The sequence below is a fragment of the Haemaphysalis longicornis genome, unplaced genomic scaffold (assembly GCF_048455015.1).
Source record: "Haemaphysalis longicornis isolate Haplotype H1 unplaced genomic scaffold, Haemaphysalis longicornis Haplotype H1 scaffold_10, whole genome shotgun sequence".
NCBI classification, from domain to species: Eukaryota; Metazoa; Arthropoda; class Arachnida; order Ixodida; family Ixodidae; genus Haemaphysalis; species Haemaphysalis longicornis.
In genome coordinates this window covers 61,174,765-61,195,037 of record NW_027526204.1, presented here as the reverse complement: position 1 = coordinate 61,195,037, position 20,273 = coordinate 61,174,765, and the positions used below count along the sequence as shown (strand labels likewise).

General features: G+C 48.5%; 1 protein-coding gene across 1 annotated transcript in view; it reads right to left on the bottom strand.

The window, feature by feature from the left end:
* LOC144158624 (multidrug resistance protein mrp-7-like) overlaps positions 1 to 20,273 on the bottom strand; it is a 97,563-nt gene that overhangs the window by 61,700 nt on the left and 15,590 nt on the right. Inside the window, exons 3-6 of the mRNA XM_077689642.1 lie at positions 8,222 to 8,479; positions 5,661 to 5,864; positions 3,619 to 3,765; positions 1,368 to 1,458 (exon numbers count right to left, since the gene is read on the bottom strand). Coding sequence (XP_077545768.1) covers positions 1,368 to 1,458; positions 3,619 to 3,765; positions 5,661 to 5,864; positions 8,222 to 8,479 — 700 coding nt within the window. The remainder of the gene's footprint in view (positions 1 to 1,367; positions 1,459 to 3,618; positions 3,766 to 5,660; positions 5,865 to 8,221; positions 8,480 to 20,273) is intronic.

Genomic DNA, 20,273 nt, shown 5'->3' with positions numbered 1-20,273 from the left:
GAAAGTTATGTTGTATGGCGGTTACAGGGCTGGAAGTATTGTATAACTTGTTATCTCTAATTTACTGAAGTATTTTGTAGCAGTATATTTGATTTGCCTTAAGAAGTGAATGCTTTAGAAAGAGTTCATGTGTAGGTAGGTATTGAGGCCTGCTGTAGTATTTTTCGAATATTCTTTGTAACTTCTTCTGCAACAAGAGCAATTTGTTATAGTTCTGGGTAGTAGTTGCACCCCATACTAAAGCGCAGTAGGAAAGCTTAGAGAAAAATAACGAATAATAGCGCGACTTTTTAAACCATAACCGTATATCTAGAATTTTATATAAACAGCCCACTGTTTTGCTCAGTTCAGCGGTTAAGTTACACACATGTGCATTCCATGACAGATTATTTTCAAACCAGACAGCTAAAAATGTCTGTGCTTTTGATTGCTTGAGTCTGTTGTTTCGATAGATCAAATCTATAGTATATTTCAATGGTTTATTAATCGGTGTGAACACCACATAATTGGTTTTACTTATGTTTAATTGTAACTTATTGATATGCAGCCAGTGCAATAGAAGGTTCAAGTATTGGCTAAACCTAGATTCCAATTGTGGCAAGGCCATATCCGTAAAGAATATATTGGTGTCGTCGGCATACATTATTATTTTCGGCGAATGAGGTATCACCGGTAGATCTTTTATGTATAAATTAATTGGCATTGCTCCGAGTATCGATCCCTGCGGAACACTATTTATTATTCGAAGTTTAGCCGAGGGAATACCATTTACTAGCACATACTGAACAAAGGACCAGGAGAAAGTGCAACAGTGTGTGCCTTCTTTTCTGTGTCGTCATTATTCTTCGTTGTCTACTTCAACCTCCATTTAAAGCGACTGGCCCGAATCGCTTCATTGCTATTGGCCCTGTTCGACTGTTTCAGTACCAAAGGGGACCAAAGGTGACCCCCAAACTCTCCCATTCCCCTACTAAGCGTGCGCTTCGTTTTTAGGGTAAACTTGTCGCTGGCATCTTGTCCAACATAAGCTTATGTAGCCATCCTTTCGGCTATTTAACCCCCAGCCGAAAAGTTGCCTCGCTGCCTAACTGTTTAACATAACCTAAAGCATCGCGCCGTTAAGTGGTTATTGCCAAAGGCTCCTTATTTTGGTTTCTTGACTCAAAATAAGGACCGTGTTCTTTGTTCTCAAATGGGATAAATTAGCACATTTAGAGTGGCATGTTTTTCAATGCAGCGATACATGTGAGCTGTTCTGTCAGGTTTGTGTGGCGTGGAATTTTTAGGTCTGTTCACACGATACGACTAGCAATATTCGCGAATGAGCAAAAGTAAATAAACAGAAACTCTAAAAGGCCTCCACTAACCAATTTTAGCAGGAAGAGTACAAGTTTTGCCTCGGTGTTGATCTTCTTCCAACGAGCAAAACTCGGCAATGCGCTTAAGGGAAACTACGGCCTGAAATGAAACAAAAAAAAAAGCCAAAATCACACTACATGGTCAACTGCACACAGCAACGACAGAAACTAGATTTGTGGTTGTTTCACGTTCTGTACAATTATGCGTCAGGTACAACGGACGAAAAAGAACACTCGGGGTTGTATTCCTTTAAAAAAAGCATTGGCGAACGGCTACTAGAAAATATATTTAATGCCGGCTTGACTAATTTAAGTTTCCATTATCACCTTCTGAAAGCGGGGAACAAAAGTTGGCAAGCGCATCGCTGATGCGGCTGCCATTTAGATATATATGTTATTCCTTACAACGAATAACTACGCTATTGCGAATTGAAATACATTTCGCAGGAATTCCAGCAAGGACGACAAGGTGGATGGCTTAAGATTGACATCTAAATCAATTTTCAGGGGCTTCAAAACATTGCTTAAACACTAAATGAATTCTTCTGTTTGGTTAGTTTGGTGTCTGGCTTAAGATTGAAATCTAAACCAATGTTCAGGGGCTTGTAAAGCTTCCTTGAACTTCAAATGAATTCTTGTGTTTGGTTAGTTTCTGAAGCCGTCAACACCGTTCGGTCAGCGTGACGCTTGTGGAATGCTTGCAAGAGAAATGAGAAAAACAATCATTGAAATGCCTGTGAGGTTTATGCATCAGCGCTGTGTTTCTCCTGTTACGCTTCTTTTACACTCATTCGTTTTTCATGATATGAGCAGACTCATTCGTTTTTCATGATATGAGCAGACTAATACCGATTAAAGGGTTGAAAGCAATCTTTCGACAAGCGACTCTCCAAACGACATTACGTTTCCTCGCTTGTTCTGGTTTCGTGACTTCATCGCATAGTCTCGGCATTGTTCCGCCGCCGCTCTGTAAAGCATCGCTCGGAGCACTCGTACAAGTGGCGCTGGGCAACACCACATTTAACTATAGAGAATACGTAACACTACCGAAGCCACTACCAAAATGGCGATTGTGTCCCGATTTGCTGCATACTCAAGAGAAACTGATGAGTGATGACGGCCGAGATGGCCTGGCGATTGCTCCGAGAGGCATGCTTCTGTAGATTATTCCCGACAGTGACTTCACACTCCTCCGCGCCTCTGCAATGTCTTCCGTTCTAGGACATGATGTTCACCTTTGTCCTGGTGTTTAGCCGCTACTCTCCCACTCTGCTGTGTCTAGAGGTGGACATCGACGGTTTTCGTTGAACATGAGAGCTATAATGCTGCCGCTTAAAAAACGCTCCGGTATACAGAACCCGGCCAATGTTAGCCAGCGATCAATTTACGCATACGCTCACCACGTGCCTTCCGTCTACTGCTTCAGAAGATATGTCACCAGACGGCGCCGTGTGAAACGGTACCACTCAGCCAATTTTTACTAGCACAAGCTTTCGGTGTAAATATCAAGTTATGAATGTGGCTGCTTGCGTCTGCGTCACCCGAAAAAGAGAAGAAACCGAACGTCCCGAAAAACTCAGAACGGCCATTGGCGGAATCAGAACCCACGTCTAGTGCGTGCGCCAGGAGGACACTATAGACTCAGCCGTTTACGGTAAAGTCATTGCAAAGCGTTTAAAGGTTTTTCTTGGGCATCGTACAATCGAAAACGCTAGCCCCACAGAAGGTGGTGCTGAGTGCAGTGCCGCTTGGAACATCGAGTCCCGTCACTGGTTGTGAATGCGCGAAAAGTTTTTGGCCTCGGACGAGGCCCAGAGAGTTGCATGTACCCCCGTAAACGCACAACTCTGATACGCTTGCGACGCTACTCGTGCCAATTTGCGAAGCGGGGCTTGCAATGCTATTGGACTGCATATCATCAGAGCAACATTTCGAAACAAAACCTTATATCTTGGCGTGCAAGAAATAAAAAAGCTACCAAATTATTGCACAGCATTCTTAGCAACCCCATTTCGCAGCCTATTAGAAAAGCAATCAGATAAACGCACTCTTTTTCAGTAACACGTCGTTTAAACGAGCGAGAGCTAACTGAGTTCCTTGAAAAGCTCTAAGCAATAATAATTGGCAATGACTAGAACTGTGTTTAGACATTGTCTTTGTATTTTTTCGCTATCGCCCAGAAATCGGCGTCTTTTTTTTCGAAAAACATTTTGGTGTTTTTTCCTGCGGAGAGTTGGACGTAATTTATAAGGCTGCATACCTGGCTCCCGCATCTTAATGCTATTCCAATGCCGTTCGTTGTCAGGTCCGTCATATATATCAGTGACACGCAAGAGAAAGACAGTGCCGGGCTCAAAGTGATGTCCGGTTCCAAGTACGCCATTGCACTGAAGAGTATGATGATGAGCTGAAAAGAAATAAATCATCACGTCCAATAGGATAACCTCTCCGAGGACAAGAACAGCCTTCACCGTGCAATTTGAATTACCTTGAGCAGACGAGGCATGACGTACTTTTGGTAAGAAAACAAAATGACTTGTTACCAGTTGGGCATTCATTATCGTAACTCCTACAAAACACACATGACACCAAATTGGTAAAAAGGGTGTCAGGCGCAACAAAAAGCAGCCCTAAATTTGTTAGAGTCTACAATCTGTCAAGTAATTATTAATGATGCATGAGTTGTAATAAAGCAGGTGTTTGGCTGTAAGGGTTCTGCGAAAGCATCAAAGGAAACGGCCAAATTATCCAGTAAATAAGATATGCAAACAGCGCTAAAGGTAGGTTATGAGAAGTAGGGTGCCGGGATGCGATGTGCTGAGGTAACATTTGGTGGCAATTCACAAAGCCGGAGTTTAGGTTCTGGTACAAGAAGTTCGCTGTTGTGAAGTTCCAATTAATTGTAAAGGGACACTGCACTTAAACGCTGGATGTTGGTCCAGCAATCTCTATACTACGGTTGTTATCATAGACTACACAGGTGGTCATTCTTAGACAGCCTGATAACAATAACATAGAGAAATATTTATCTGAAAGCACCAAACAATGGCCATTGCCATTGCCTGCGCTGGAGCTGTACTGTATCTGCTCAGAGATTCCGTTTATGTTTTACAATAAACGGGGTGGCACACAGGAAGCATAAGGCAACCCTCGTGACCTATATTTAATGGCAAAACATTATTTGTTACTTACCATAACTTTTTGTTCTGAGGACGAGGAGTACACTTCATGTCCCCCTAAATAAAATATTTCTTTAAGGAGCGCGTACACGCAGCTAGGAGTGAAACGAACCTGATAAGTCGATAAAAGAAGGGGTTATTTAGGCATCCGCAGCGTCAACTTTGGCAGAACAAAGCTCTAAATAAAAAAACACATATCATCATGGTGATACCCCCACAACAAAGCGCCTAACATCAAAAGACGTGTCTCCGCGTGGCGTTCATTTTTTGTACCATTATACAGCGTGACGATAAAGTTATCATTAAAAAATTAGGCGGCATTGGCTTTCTTCTCTAAAAAAATTCAAATTGAAATTAGTGCTTCTGTTATTGCCACCAAGTTGCGACGCGTGACGTTTCTTCAGAAGTATCAGAAGAAGCCTTTTCTTAACGCATGAATTTTATGCGGGGTGTTTTTTTGCTTTACTACCGGAATCAGAAAGACGCTGCAGTTATCAGGGATACCACAATATAATATAACCAGAATTACGACGCACCAGGATGCCTCTGTGAGTCTGATTGGTGCGGCAGAGCACAGGCAAGGGGTGGGTGAGCGGCAGATAAATGTTTGATACATTCATTTTAGAATCATGAAAAATTTATTACACCATTTTGTTTTAAGAAACAAAAGGAAGTGAATATGCCCTCTGAAACACCATTGACGTGAGGAATTTGCGAGATTGTGGAAAAATACAGCCCCCATTCCCAATCGGAGCAGTAGTATATAATGCTCTGGGTAGTTTATAGGAATTGGCGACTTGGAATTAGGCACAATGTCTGCCAATGGTTATAGCAGCTGGAGACATCTTGAAACATACCCCTTTTTCTTACGTAAAAGCTATTCCCCGAGCGGTATATAAAATGTTTCCTCATATTTCCTCCACAAAGTTAGAAGTCGTCATTATAATTCAGTTTCTCGAATAACTTGTTGTGCCTTTGTTAAAAATTCCGATCACAGGTGTCAATCACCAAAAAGCCACTGAATGACTTGTGAGAATGTTTAGTCGCATCATTTATGTTAACTGCAAAGGTACCGTGTCATCGTTGTTTCCACTCTTCATTCCAAAACATGTGTGCTACGTACCACAGAACTGGACGCGCTGTATACAGAATCGAGCACTGCGTCTAGAAGATTCAGTCGCAGAAGCCACTTCAATTCCTCTGCACGAGATCGGACCACGTTCTGTTGCATGGCATTTTCCCAGGCGTACATCTTGACCACTCGTATTGTGGAAAGGAGGTCCGAGGTTGCCTTCAACCGTTCGTCTCGAACCGCCATCGCCTGTTTCTGTAGAGGTTGTAGCCACAGTTTAAAAGCTGCAGCTTCAAGGATAGGCTGATTTACGCTATCAAGGCTGGAATTTAGATCTGTGCACTTGACTAGTAAGAACCAAATTGGAAAAGATAAAACAGCACTAAAACAGCATAAAAGATATCGAGGAATTTCTCTTCGGAAAAGATAGAAGTAACAAAAGTATGGTGGGAGGTGTCGGGTGCACGGATGCATACACAGACTGACATCCTAACAAACAAACTTTGAAGGAGTAATGACATGATATTTCAAAGCTGGGATAACTGCGCAAAATGCTTCCTTTTTATCAGGAGATATCTCCAGGAAAGTATCAACAGTAACCAATAAGTATAACACATTTTAAATTCATTTTAATTTTGTCCCTTACGAGAAAGCCCAGAGCGAGCCAGCATAACATCGTGTGCTCCTTACACCAAACTGCCGACGTCAGGGCTTCCCTGACCTAGCCGACGCGCTGGCTGAGGTTGACGCGCGCTGCTACGCAATGTGGAAGCGTCATGGGTTTGTTTTGGTACTGCCGCCATGCTGCCCGAGTACGTGGGGATGGTGAGGATCTCGGCCGGTCTGGGCGCGCGCGTGCTCACGCGTCCAGACTGGCAGCGTAGCGACAAGAGTGGTGGCGTATTGGGCGGCCTCCTGTCATGGCGGCCGCTCGGTGTTTGTTTTGTCGAAACCAAAACTGACACAAATAAACGACGCCATAAACGATTGTTTACGGTGCGATCAACCGTCTAATGTGCCATTTTATGATTTTGGTACGGTAGGCACTCATAGCAGCTAAAAAACGTAACACGAAAATTTCGTGTCAGTACGCCTTTAAAACAACATATATTCCCTTCTGCAAACGAGAGATTCAGGCCTTCTTAATCGAATTCGGCAAGGAGTACATGCCGTCGTGCCTTGTTTTCCAATTTTGTCCCCGCTCATACTGCGCTATAAAAACACTCCTCCCCCCTTCGCGGTAAAAAAAACAATGTGCATCTGCACATCAAATTTTCAAGTGGATTTGAAGACCCTCGGAGACTCAGCGGCATGGAAAGTTTTTTCTCGGAGTTTACCATTTGAGCAGGAAGATCCCCTCCGGATGATCACCTTGAGGATAACGAAATTATTACGGAGGAGATGCATCGACGGAAGTGGTTACGCGCTTGGCTGCTTCGTAGCAAAGATACGTCAAGCTCTAAGATCAGAAATAGGGATTAAACGTCACCAGAGATGTAGTGTTGTTTTACAAACGTGAAGAATGTCAGATGGTTGTTCCTGGAAAGTATACCGCAGCAGAACAGCGAACCTAGGAGCTAGGTCTCAGCGCGGAACAGGAGACCAAAGTGTGAGCTGTATCCCACCGTTTGGTAGGTTGTTCCAAATGACTATTTGCGCAACTGTAACAGCACGGGCGCTAGCTTGGATCATGGGACGCGAAGAAAATATTTAATCTCTGTGTTTCGACGCGGATGCAAACCGGAGCTCGTGTATCAATAAGAAAAATGTTGGTAGTGGGACGCTGAAATTGTGGTTACCCAATAGGGCCATGATAAGTGTGAGTCAGGTGGCAAAGCGGAATGTTGTCATCCGACACATTGTACGCAGAAAGGCGCTGTAATCCTGCCGCCATCGTCCTTATTAGACACCGCGGCGGTCGTGCTGCGGGGCAGACGCCTACACACCTGTGCGATAGGAAGGGGGAACCTACCAGTGCAGGAAGCTCTTTCGCCACAAAGGTGATGATGATGGTAGGGTGCTAATGGCGCAAGGTCGAATAGGGCAAAGAGCTACAAAACAGTTGTTATATATGAGAGATGAAGAGGCAAAAACTGAAATAGGTTAGAAGAGCAAAAGTGAAGTTAGTGAAAGACAATGAGGCTGGCTGGTGTAGAAGGCAAGTTTGTGATTATTCGTGGTACGACATTAGTTCTAGAAATTTCACTTTCACTAAACAGTTAAAAACGCGCTTGACAGAAAACGTGGGATCGTCAGACAGGAAAAACGCTGTGTGTGGTGGCATGTGTTGTCTGTAGAGTTCGGTGAAGTGTTTGTGTCGTGTTGTGTCGAGTGCTTCGGATTGAAGTACGTGGGTCACGGATAGGCAGTCACAAAGGTCTGCTTTCGCCACAAAGGTCTGCTCAGAGTACTACAACGCACATACAAGAACAGGACTTTCTAAGTAATTTCCTGGATTCACGTGCATAGCTATCATGACCATCATCGTCGTTATCATCCAGTTCTTTCTTGAAAATTTTGTCGTTGCGTATACCTGTGTTGCGATGTTGGTGTGCGCGCACTCCTAGCAGCACCTCCGTAGCTGAGCATAGCTGCTTCTATACTTCACTCACCCACAAGCGTTTTTGAGGACGAGCGACGATCAAGGGCAGGGACAACACCAGTAGCATCCACGCCGCGCAGCAAAGCGCGGGAATGGCTCCCACGCGTAAGGCCAGCATCCACAAGATGAAAGGTAACGTCAGAGCACCCACGAAAGGCAGGGCAACCGCGTACGGCACATTGCAGAGCAAGGTGCAGTCGACACCAAGCAGCGAGGCAATGCGACCGGCCGGATACAGGTTCCTGGTACGGGGCGCCATCTTCGTCACCTGAAATTGGTCATGCACATCTTCATATTAGAAGCTAGCTGCGCCAAAATTACCCACGCCATTGTCGTTCATGTCGTCGATTTTTCGTGTTTCGTTACCAGCAGGAATTGCTGCGAATTGATGTATATGCCTTCTCTTGCGTACACTGGTTGCCGGGTACAGCCCGACAAACTTTTACTGGCTTTAGTTGACCCGACAATAACTGCATTAACACTATGGAGCAAACACAATTATAATGATTAGGAATATTAGCACAATCGTAGCAATTGGCTGTTAAAAGGAGGCATCAATCTTTTAGCTACACATCCTGCGGTTATCGTTCGTTCTACTGGATTTTCTTGCGTATTCCTCGTCTTTTCGCGTCCTTAATTTGCAATACCTATTTCTGTAAACACTCTTACAGGGGCTTGCGCTCGCCCCGTAATTTGTGCAATTTAGCCGTAATAAGTGACCTCTTTAAAGGTTAGTGGCAACACAATGTACGCAAACGTGCCTATGTAATTGTTGTAGAAGTTATCACCTCGGACAAATGAGCACAATGGCAGGAGGGCGCTGGTGGCGCTGCAGCGCCTCATGTGGGCTCCCGCTTTTCATCGATTTTCGCAGTGCTAATTATCCAGTACCTCGGATAAATTGCTACCAACGTGACCGGTACCACTTGCGGACCCGACCGATACCATTTTCGGACAAGTGGTACATGACTTTCTCGATTTACGGGCGATTCTCTGTGCGCCAGCGTGGACTCCGGGCTAAGCCTAATTTAGGCCTAGCTGGAGTGCGGCCCCCGGCCATGCCGGCCCGCGGCCGCTAGGCCTAACGCCGGACGACTCCGTCACCACCGGGCCAGAGGACATGACAGCTGCTATGGACACGGGCTCCGAGCCGGACCAAGAAGAGAGGGAGGATACAACGCTACAAATGCAGCTCGACCGTTTCACCGGCCGAACTGCCGTCGCTGTACACGGCGAGGAACTCTCGACGGGGGACACCGCCGGCTGGGTAGTTCCGAAGAGGCGGGCGCCGCAGCAACGAGAGGCTCCGCAGCAATCAACCACCGGTGAGTCCGCCGTCAAGGCGTCCAAACCCACTACCAACCGAGCGCAATTCCCCAGACGAGTTAACGCAACCCTAACGAAGGCGGCTCGCATGCCAGCAAACATCCCAAGAAGCGAGCACAAGGTCATCGTGAGGCCACGTGGCGGCATGCACACTGGCCGCGTCGAGGCACCAGTACTGATGGCCGCGGTAATGGCGGCAACGGGAACCATGAGAGAAGAGGCCATGCAAGATACCATTTGCGCAAACGTCTGCAGAACATAATAGTCGTGAGCAACCCGGACGAGCAGCGGGCGGTGAGATACGCTCAGCTTCGCGCACTCAACATCGGGGGGCAAACCCACGAGGTCAGCGCGTATCACCCGGCCCCGGACGGCACCGCGAAGGGGGTAATTCGAAACATCTCCACCGAAGATACCCCGGAGGAAATCAAGGCCAACGTAGTGAACAGCCGCAACCCCACGGTAGTCGATGCGCACAGAATCGGCAATTCGACCGCGGTGATCGTCCTGTTCCAGGGAACAAAGGTCCCCACAACAGTCAAATACAGTGCCGTCCTAGTGAGGTGCAGCCTCTACAGACAGCATCACGAGGTCTGCAGGCAGTGCGGCAAGATCGGCCACCGCACAGACGTGTGCCCACAGCCGAACGCGCGCGTGTGCTTCGCGTGCGGGAAGGCCAACCCGGGCGCAAATCACGACAACGAATGTACGCCACGTTGCAAGCTGTGCGGAGGGCCCCACCCGACCGGCTCGCCGGGGTGTACGAACAAGTAGAAGACGCCATATTTGGTGAAGAAGCGGCAGTGGGACCGCAGAAAAGTGACGTCACCACAAAGAGAGAGAATTCCCAGAAAAGACGCTGCCAGCTTCCCGCCGCTGAGTCATCAGCAACAGCTCGGGCGCAGCCGCAGCTGCTTGCGGCGGCAGTGCTCCGCCTCCGGCGGCGCGCGCTCCGCAAGGAGTCGCTCCGCCAGCAGAGGCAGAAGTGGAAGAAGCGACAGCAGGAGAAGACCGGTCGCATCGCGCTCGCGTGAACGGGTAGCGTGGACCGATATCGTCAGTGCACCCGCAACTCGGGCAAGATCCAAGACCCCGCGAAAGGGAACGAGAGAAATCGACAAAGCGACCAGAGACGATGCAGGCTCTTCATGAGGAAATAACGACACTCAAGGGCGAAAACGGTCGACTGAACCAACAGGTCAAGGAGGTCATCCGACTCCTGAACAACCCACAGCAACAGCGGCAGCAAGCGCCCCCGCAAGCGCAAGCCCAGCCAGCACGGCAGCAATCGCGAGTGCGGACCCCGCCGCCGCCCCCACCACCACAACGACAACACCAACGGCCACCGGCGACCACCAGCAGCCCCGGGACAGGCCCGTCAACCCACAACCCCTCGAAACCGACATGTTGGAGGAAGAGGAAGAGGAAGGAAATCCAGCAGATCCCCGATCTAGGGACGACACGCCCGAACCCCAGTACAGAAGCGGAATAGGTGACGCCGTTCGCCTTCGCCGCTACACGGAGAAACAAGACAAGCTCGAGAAGCGAGTAAACGCCCTCGAACACCGGAAGAACACGCGCTTCGCAGCGATAGAGGACAGGCTCGACGCAGTAGAAGTAACACTACAGAAGATGCAATAATTCCTCTACAACAAGCTCGGACAGGATGATGACGAGGAGGACAACCGCGACCCGCCCGCCCAACCACAGACATCAATATGGCCCGGACCCCAAGAACAGCAAGCTCAGGCGTAAGGATCTGGCACTGGAACGCCAACTGGTTCCAGTGCACAAACGCGGTACTGCAACAATATCTGCAAGGCGTCGACCGGGCGCCGGACGTAATAATGATCCAGGAGACACACACCGAGAACGCGCCATCCCTCCCCGGCTACCGAGCGCACGCAAGCCCCCCGAGCGCAAGGGAATGCGGCAAAGGAGCTGGCCAGGGAGTGTGCACGTTGGTGCGGAAGGGACTCACTTTCGTCAGCACGAGAACTTCCTTGGACGCAGCACCATTGAGCATTGCACGACCGAGGTGGTGATCGGCAGGAAGAGGAAAGAATCTATTCTCCTGGTAAATACCTACAGCAACCCGGGGCACCGGCAGCAGAAATTCCGCGCCCTTTTGCACAAGGCGATACGTTCGGCGCCGAAAGGGACGGTCATGGTCTGCGGAGATTTTAATGCCCCGCACAAGGAGCTCGGGTACGGCAGGACAACCGTAAAAGGAAGAGACCTCTTGGACGATGCGGCGGACGCGGGCTTCTCCCTCTATACGGACCCCGCGGCCCCCACTCGTGTAGGAACATCCACCACGCGAGACACGAACCCGGACCTGAGATTCGTCCGTACGGCGGATACAGCCAAGCGAGGGGTGAAGTGGCGGAACACGGGACGGAACCTGGGCAGCGACCATTACATCATCGAAGTCGACCTGCCTGCGTCCATACCGATCGCCGCGGAACACCGACGCAAACACAAGATCACGGACTGGGACCGTTTCCGGCTGGATCTGGAAGGGCCACAGCGGACGGCAACGATCACAGACATCGGGGAATGGGCGGAAGCCATCGTGCGCGCGACCTCGGACGCGACCACCGAAGTAGAAACGGACGAGGACGTGGCGCAGGTGGACAGCCACCTGGCTCACATGCTAGAGGCGAGGCAATCGCTGCAGCGGCGGTGGAAACGGCAGCCCACCAACCGCCGGCTACGCAAGAGGGTGGCCCTGCTCGGACGGGCCATTGAGAAATACAGTTGGGAGCTATGCGCCCAGAGGTGGCATGCCGTGTGCAACGAGGCGGACGGCCAGCTCCACAAGGGGAGGACGTGGAACCTGCTCCGGCACCTTCTGGACGAAACGAGGACCCGAGGATATCAGCAGCACTGGCTGGCCCAAGTAATGCACACGACCGTCAAGACGTTGGGGAAGGCAGAAACAAGTAAGCGCATAAACGCGCGCTGCCTGGCAAGCACTGCGAGCGAGAGGCACGGCGAATACCGGGGAGCGGACAATCCGGCCCTGGATCGCAGCATCGAAGAATGGGAAGTGCGGGCAGTGCTGCAGACCCTCAACTGCAGGTCTGCGGCGGGCCCCGACCGGGTAACCAGCAAAGCCATGAGGAACCTAAGCGACGGAGCCGTTGCGGCCCTCAAAGACTACTTCAACCGGTGCTGGCACGCGGGCAAGCTGCCCCGACAGTGGAAAACGGCCAAGACGGCCCTGATACCGAAGCCCTGTAAGCCGCCCGGCATCGAGAACCTGCGCCCGATCTCCCTCACCTCGTGCGTAGGGAAGGTCTTGGAGCACGTGCTAATGAATAGATGGCAAGGCTACTTGGAAACGGACGGGCTCTACCCCGACACCATGCTGGGGTTTCGGGAGAGGCTCAGCACCCAGGACGCGATGATACTGCTGCAACACGAGATACTCGAAGTGTCCGCCCCCACCCCCACCCGCGACAACAGGGTGGTGCTGGGCCTCGACCTACAGAGCGCCTTCGACAAGGTGCGCCACTCCGCCATCTTGGCGCAGGTCTCGCGGCTGGGCATGGGCAGGAGAACGTACAACTACATCCGGGACTTCCTATCGGAGAGGACCGGAAAGATCTAGGCCGGAGACCTGTAACTACCGCTGAAAAAGACGGGCAGCGTCGGGACCCCGCAAGGCTCGGTGGTCTCGCCGTTGCTGTTCAACATCGTCATGATCGGGGTGGTCAAACGGCTCTCGGAGATCCCGCAGGTCCGCTACACCACCTACGTGGACGACATCACCCTGTGGGTCCCCGGGGGGCAGCGACGGCCACATCCAGTCGACTCTGTAGAAGGCGGTGGAAGCTATCGAAGATCATCTGGGGGACACTGGCCTCGCGTGCTCCCTGCAGAAGTCCGAACTACTGATCATCCCCCCGCCAGGCGCGTACCGCAAGAGGGTGGAAGAAGACTCCGCAGCAATCACGGTGCGGACAAAAGACGGCACGATCATCTCCAAAGTGAAGGCGCTCCGGGTCCTCGGCATGATCATCGAGGGGAACCGGTGCAACGGTGCCACGGTCGACCGAACGATCACAAAGCTCGGAACCGCCACCCGCCTCATCAAGCGAGTGGCGACAAGGCACAACGGGATGAAGGAGGCGAGCCTGCTGAGGCTAGTCCAATCATTCGCCATCAGCCACATGGCATACGTGGGGGCGTTCCATTTCTGGAAGACGCAAGAACGAGACAGGATAAATGCAGCCATACGGAAGACCTACAAGGCAGCGCTGGGCCTCCTGAACAGCGCCAGTACCGAGCGGCTACTTGAGCTCGGCATCCACAACGCCCTAGAGGAGATCAGCGCGGCCCAGCGCGCAGCCTAGCTCGAGCGCCTCTCGACCACGAAGACCGGCCGGCACATCCTCGAACGGCTGGGACTCGGGGAACGGGTGGCTGCGGCGGCCGACTTGCGGAGCCTGCCGGCCGAAACCCTGCGAAGACTGAAGATCTCCCCGCTACCTCGGAACGTGAATCCCGAGCGAAACCAAGAACGCCGGGCCGCCCGGGCCAGGGTCCTCACGGAGACATACGCTGACGACACCGGCGCCCTCTTCGTGGACGCGGCCAGATACCCGGACCCAACACCCATACCTCGGCAAAGTTGGCGCGGCTCACTCAAACTCACTCACAATTTTTTTTTCGATTCACCACTCACTCAAACTCAGACTCAATGCTGAGCAGCGCATCTGCGCTTACTCAAACTCACTTGGACTCAAAACTCAAAATATACTCAGAACTCATAATGTACTTAAACTCAAAATGTAATCAAAACTCAAAATGTACTCAAACTCAAAATGTACTTAAACTCAATATGGACTCAAAACTCAAAATGTAATCGAACTCAAAGTGTACTCAAATTCAAATTGGACTCAAAACTCAAAATGTACTCAAACTCAAAATGGACTCAAAACTCAAAATGGACTCAAAACTCAAAATATACTCAAACTCAAAGTGAACTCAAAACTCAAAATGTACTCAAAACTCAAGATGTACTCAATATCAAAATTCAAAATGTAGTCAAAACTCAAAATGTACTCAAACTCAAAATGGACTCAAAACTCAAAATGTCCTCAAAACTCAAAATGAACTCAGAACTCAAAATGGGCTGAGAACTCAAAATGAATTCAGAACTCAAATGGCTTCACAGAGATTGATACAGTGAGAGAGTGAGAGTGAGAGTGTGAGAGTGAGTGTGAGTGTGAGTGTGAGAGTGAGAGTGCGAGTGTGAGTGAGAGTGAGAGTGAGAGTGCGAGTGAGAGTTAGAGTGAGAGAGTGTGAGTGAGAGTGTGAGAGTGAGAGTGTGAGTGAGAGTGAGAGTGTGAGTTGAGTGTGAGTGTGAGTGAGAGTGAGATTGTGAGTGTGACTGAGAGTGAGAGTGAGAGTGCGAGTGTGAGTGTGAGTGTGAGTGTGAGAGTGTGAGAGTTAGAGTTGAGTGTGAGTTGAGTGTGAGTGTGAGTGAGAGTGAGATTGTGAGTGTGACTGAGAGTGAGAGTGAGAGTGTGAGTGTGAGTGATAGTGAGAGTGTAGGTGGGGTGAGAGTGTGAGTGTGAGTGTGAGAGTGTGAGTGAGAGTGAGAGTGGGAGTGGGAGTGGGAGTGAGAGTGGGAGTGTGAGTGAGAGTGAGTGTGAGTGTGAGTGTGAGAGTGCGAGAGTGTGAGAGTGAGAGTGGGAGTGTGAGTGAGTGCGAGTGTGAGTGTGAGTGAGAGTGCGAGTGAGAGTGAGAGTGAGAGTGTGAATGTGACTGAGAGTTAGAGTGTGAGTGCAAGTGCGAGTGCGAGTGTGAGTGAGTGAGTGTGAGTTGAGTGTGAGTTGAGTGTGAGCGTGAGTGAGAGTGAGAGTGGAGTGAGAGTGTGAGTGAGAGTGTGAGTGTGTGAGAGTGTGCGTGTGAGTGTGAGTGAGAGTGAGTGTGAGTGTGAGTAAGAGTGAGAGTCAGAGTGAGAGTGTGAGAGTGAGAGTGTGAGTGTGAGTGTAAGTGAGAGTGTGAGTGAGATGTGAGTGAGAGTGAGAGTGTGAATGAAAGTGTGAGTGTGAGTGTGAGTGAGAGTGTGAGTGAGAGTGAGAGTGAGGGTGAGAGTGAGTGTGAGTGAGAGTGTGAGTGTGAGTGAGAGTGTGAGTGTGAGAGTGAGTGTGAGTGAGAGTGTGAGTAAGAGTGAGGGTTGAGTGTGAGGGAAAGTCAGATTGAGAGTAAGAGTGAGAGTGAGAGTGTGAGAGTGATAGCGTGAGTGAGAGTGTGTGAGAGTGGGAGTGTGAGTGAGAGTGGGAGTGAGACTAAGAGTGTGAATATGAGTGTGAGTGGAGTGAGAGTGAGAGTGTGAGTGTGAGTATGAGTGCGAGTGTGAGTGACTGTGTGAGTGTGAGAGTGAGTGTGAGAGTGTGACTGTGAGAGTGAGAGTGTGAGTGTGAGTGAGTGAGTGTGAGTGAGTGACTGTGAGTGAGTGAGTGAACGTGTGAGTGTGAGTGTGAGTGAGTGAGTGAGTGTGAGTGAGTGAGTGAACGTGTGAGTGTGAGTGTGTACTTTTTGCTATATACCTTTTGCGATATCCTCATAATTATAACCAGAAAGCATTTTTATATTTGTCCCACTTGATCTCCCTCGACGAGACCTTTAATTTGATACCCCACACACCCTAGCAGGGTCATATGGAATTCATACCAGTCAAAATAACCATGACTTTCATGACTGTAACCAGGACGCATTATTTAGGTGTCCGACGTGATTCCCCTAACTAGAACCTTCAATTTGACGCCCCACATGCTTCAGCGGCCTCACCTTGAATTTAACCCAATCTATGACTTATAATGACTATCTCATGATTCGAACTACGAAGTCTTTTTTTATTTGTACCACGTGATTCCCCTCGTCAAGACCGTAAATTTGATACCCTACACGCTCTAGCGGGGTCACTTTTAATTTTACCCCAATACAAGACTCGCCATGACAATCTAATGGTTATAACCAGGAAGCATTTTTGTATTTCTCCTGCGTGATTCCGCTCATCAAGACCATTAATTTGATACCCATCACATCCTTGCGGAATCATCTTGAAATTAAACCAATCAATGACTAACCATGACTATCTCATGATATAGCTCTACCATATTTTTGCTCACGTGATTTCCCTTATCGGAACCTTCAATCTGATGCCCCAGACACCCAGTGGCATCATTGTGAATTTTAACCTAATTTATGACCCATTTTGACTATGTCATGATAATAATCAGGAAGCACGTGATTACCCTCATCGAGACCTTTAATTTGATACGCCACATGCCCTAGCGTCATGAACTTGAATTTTAACCGAATCTATGACTCACCATAACTACGTCATGATATATCCATAACTCATTTTCGTCCCGAATGATTCCCCACATCGAGACCTTGAATTTGATTCCCCACATGCCCTCGCAGCGTCATTTTGAATTTTAACCCAATCTATGACTCGTTATGACTGCCTGATGACTACAATCAGGGAGCATTTTTTTATTTACCCCGCTTGATTCCGTTAATCCAGGCCTTTCATTTGATACCTTACATGCCTTAGCCTCATCAGTTTCACTTTTCACCCAATCTAATGTGGTCATTATTCTGTCTTAAGGGGCGCTGCCCAGTCATTTCAGCTAATTCATTTGAAACAGCAGAAAGGACAGCCCCCGCCCCCATTTCACCCGGCTCTCACCTCTTCCTTTGTGACCCCTAGTATATCAAGCCGTTAACAGTAGCAGACGAACAACCAGCACGCCAGCGCCGCCGTGTGCTTTCCCATCACCCTTTCCCACGCTCTTAGTGGATCTGTCAGGAGGAAAAGTTAAGACAACCCTTTTTTATGACGTCACCAGTCAATTATCACTCACGCGCCCAGCCGCGAAAATTAGGTATACAGCAGGTGCTTATGGCCATGAAAATTCAACAAGAAACTAAAAAAATCAGACACCCCCTCCCTCCCAACCGATCATGCAGATCGCGATTGGTGCCGTACCCGCAGGGAACCTGAATTCCGAGCCCACAGTGACGCATGAAACTTAACAGCAAAACCATAGCTGCCTGCTAGGCTACTCATATGTACTCAAACTCAAAATGGACTCAAAACTCCTATGTACTCAGAACTCAAAGTGTACTCAAAACTCAATATGTATTCAAATTCAAAATGTACTCAAACTCAAAGTGTACTCAGAACTCAAAATGGACTCAAACTCAAAATGTACTCAGAACTCAAAATGGACTCAAACTCAAAATGTACTCAAACTCAAAGTGTACTCAAACTCAAAATGGACTCAAAACTCAAAATGTACTCAAACTCAAAATGGACTCAAAACTCAAAATGGACTCAAAACTCAAAATATACTCAAACTCAAAGTGAACTCAAAACTCAAAATGTACTCAAAACTAAAAATGTACTCAGAACTATAAATGGACTCAAACTCAAAATGTACTCAGAACTCAAAATGGACTCAAACTCAAAATGGACTCAAAACTCAAAATGTCCTCAAAACTCAAAATGAACTCAGAACTCAAAATGGGCTGAGAACTCAAAATGAATTCAGAAATCAAATGGCTTCACAGAGATTGATACAGTGAGAGAGTGAGAGTGAGAGTGAGTGTGAGTGTGAGAGTGAGAGTGAGAGTGCGAGTGCGAGTGTGAGTGAGAGTGAGAGTGAGAGTGCGAGTGAGAGTTAGAGTGAGAGAGTGTGAGTGAGAGTGTGAGAGTGAGAGTGTGAGTGAGAGTGAGAGCGTGAGTTGAGTGTGAGTGTGAGTGAGAGTGAGATTGTGAGTGTGACTGAGAGTGAGAGTGAGAGTGCGAGTGTGAGTGTGAGTGTGAAAGTGTGAGAGTTAGAGTTGAGTGTGAGTTGAGTGTGAGTGTGAGTGAGAGTGAGATTGTGAGTGTGACTGAGAGTGAGAGTGAAAGTGTGAGTGTGAGTGATAGTGAGAGTGTGGGTGGGGTGAGAGTGTGAGTGTGAGTGTGAAAGTGTGAGTGAGAGTGAGAGTGGGAGTGGGAGTGAGAGTGGGAGTGTGAGTGAGAGTGAGTGTGAGTGTGAATGTGAGAGTGCGAGAGTGTGAGACTGAGAGTGGGAGTGTGAGTGAGTGTGAGTGTGAGTGAGAGTGCGAGTGAGAGTGAGAGTGTGAATGTTACTGAGAGTTAGAGTGTGAGTGCAAGTGCGAGTGCGAGTGTGAGTGAGTGAGTGTGAGTTGAGTGTGAGTTGAGTGTGAGCGTGAGTGAGAGTGAGAGTGGAGTGAGAGTGTGAGTGAGAGTGTGAGTGTGTGAGAGTGTGCGTGTGAGTGTGAGTGAGAGTGAGTGTGAGTGTGAGTGTGAGTGAGAGTAAGAGTGAGAGTGTGAGAGTGAGAGTGTGAGTGTGAGTGTAAGTGAGAGTGTGAGTGAGATGTGAGTGAGAGTGAGAGTGAGAGTGTGAGTGAAAGTGTGAGTGTGAGTGTGAGTGAGAGTGAGAGTGAGAGTGAGGGTGAGAGTGAGTGTGAGTGTGAGTGAGAGTGTGAGTGTGAGTGAGAGTGTGAGTGTGAGTGTGAGAGTGAGTGTGAGTGAGAGTGTGAGTAAGAGTGAGGGTTGAGTGTGAGGGAAAGTCAGATTGAGAGTAAGAGTGAGAGTGAGAGTGTGAGAGTGATAGCGTGAGTGAGAGTGTGTGAGAGTGGGAGTGTGAGTGAGAGTGGGAGTGAGACTAAGAGTGTGAATATGAGTGTGAGTGGAGTGAGAGTGAGAGTGAGAGTGTGAGTGTGAGTATGAGTGCGAGTGTGAGTTACTGTGTGAGTGTGAGAGTGTGAGAGTGAGTGTGAGAGTGACTGTGAGAGTGAGAGTGTGAGTGTGAGTGAGTGAGTGTGAGTGAGTGACTGTGAGTGAGTGAGTGAACGTGTGAGTGTGAGTGAGTGAGTGAGTGTGAGTGAGTGAGTGAACGTGTGAGTGTGAGTGTGTACCTTTTGCTATATACCTTTTGCGATATCCTCATAATTATAACCAGAAAGCATTTTTATATTTGTCCCACTTGATCTCCCTCGACGAGACCTTTAATTTGATACCCCACACACCCTAGCAGGGTCATATGGAATTCATACCAGTCAAAATAACCATGACTTTCATGACTGTAACCAGGACGCATTATTTAGGTGTCCGACGTGATTCCCCTAACTAGAACCTTCAATTTGACGCCCCACATGCTTCAGCGGCGTCACCTTGAATTTAACCCAATCTATGACTTATAATGACTATCTCATGATTCGAACTACGAAGCCTTTTTTTATTTGTACCACGTGATTCCCCTCGTCAAGACCGTAAATTTGATACCCTACACGCTCTAGCGGGGTCACTTTTAATTTTACCCCAATACAAGACTCGCCATGACAATCTAATGGTTATAACCAGGAAGCATTTTTGTATTTCTCCTGCGTGATTCCGCTCATCAAGACCATTAATTTGATACCCATCACATCCTTGCGGAATCATCTTGAAATTAAACCAATCAATGACTAACCATGACTATCTCATGATATAGCTCTACCATATTTTTGCTCACGTGATTTCCCTTATCGGAACCTTCAATCTGATGCCCCAGACACCCAGTGGCATCATTGTGAATTTTAACCTAATTTATGACCCATTTTGACTATGTCATGATAATAATCAGCAAGCACGTGATTACCCTCATCGAGACCTTTAATTTGATACGCCACATGCCCTAGCGTCATGAACTTGAATT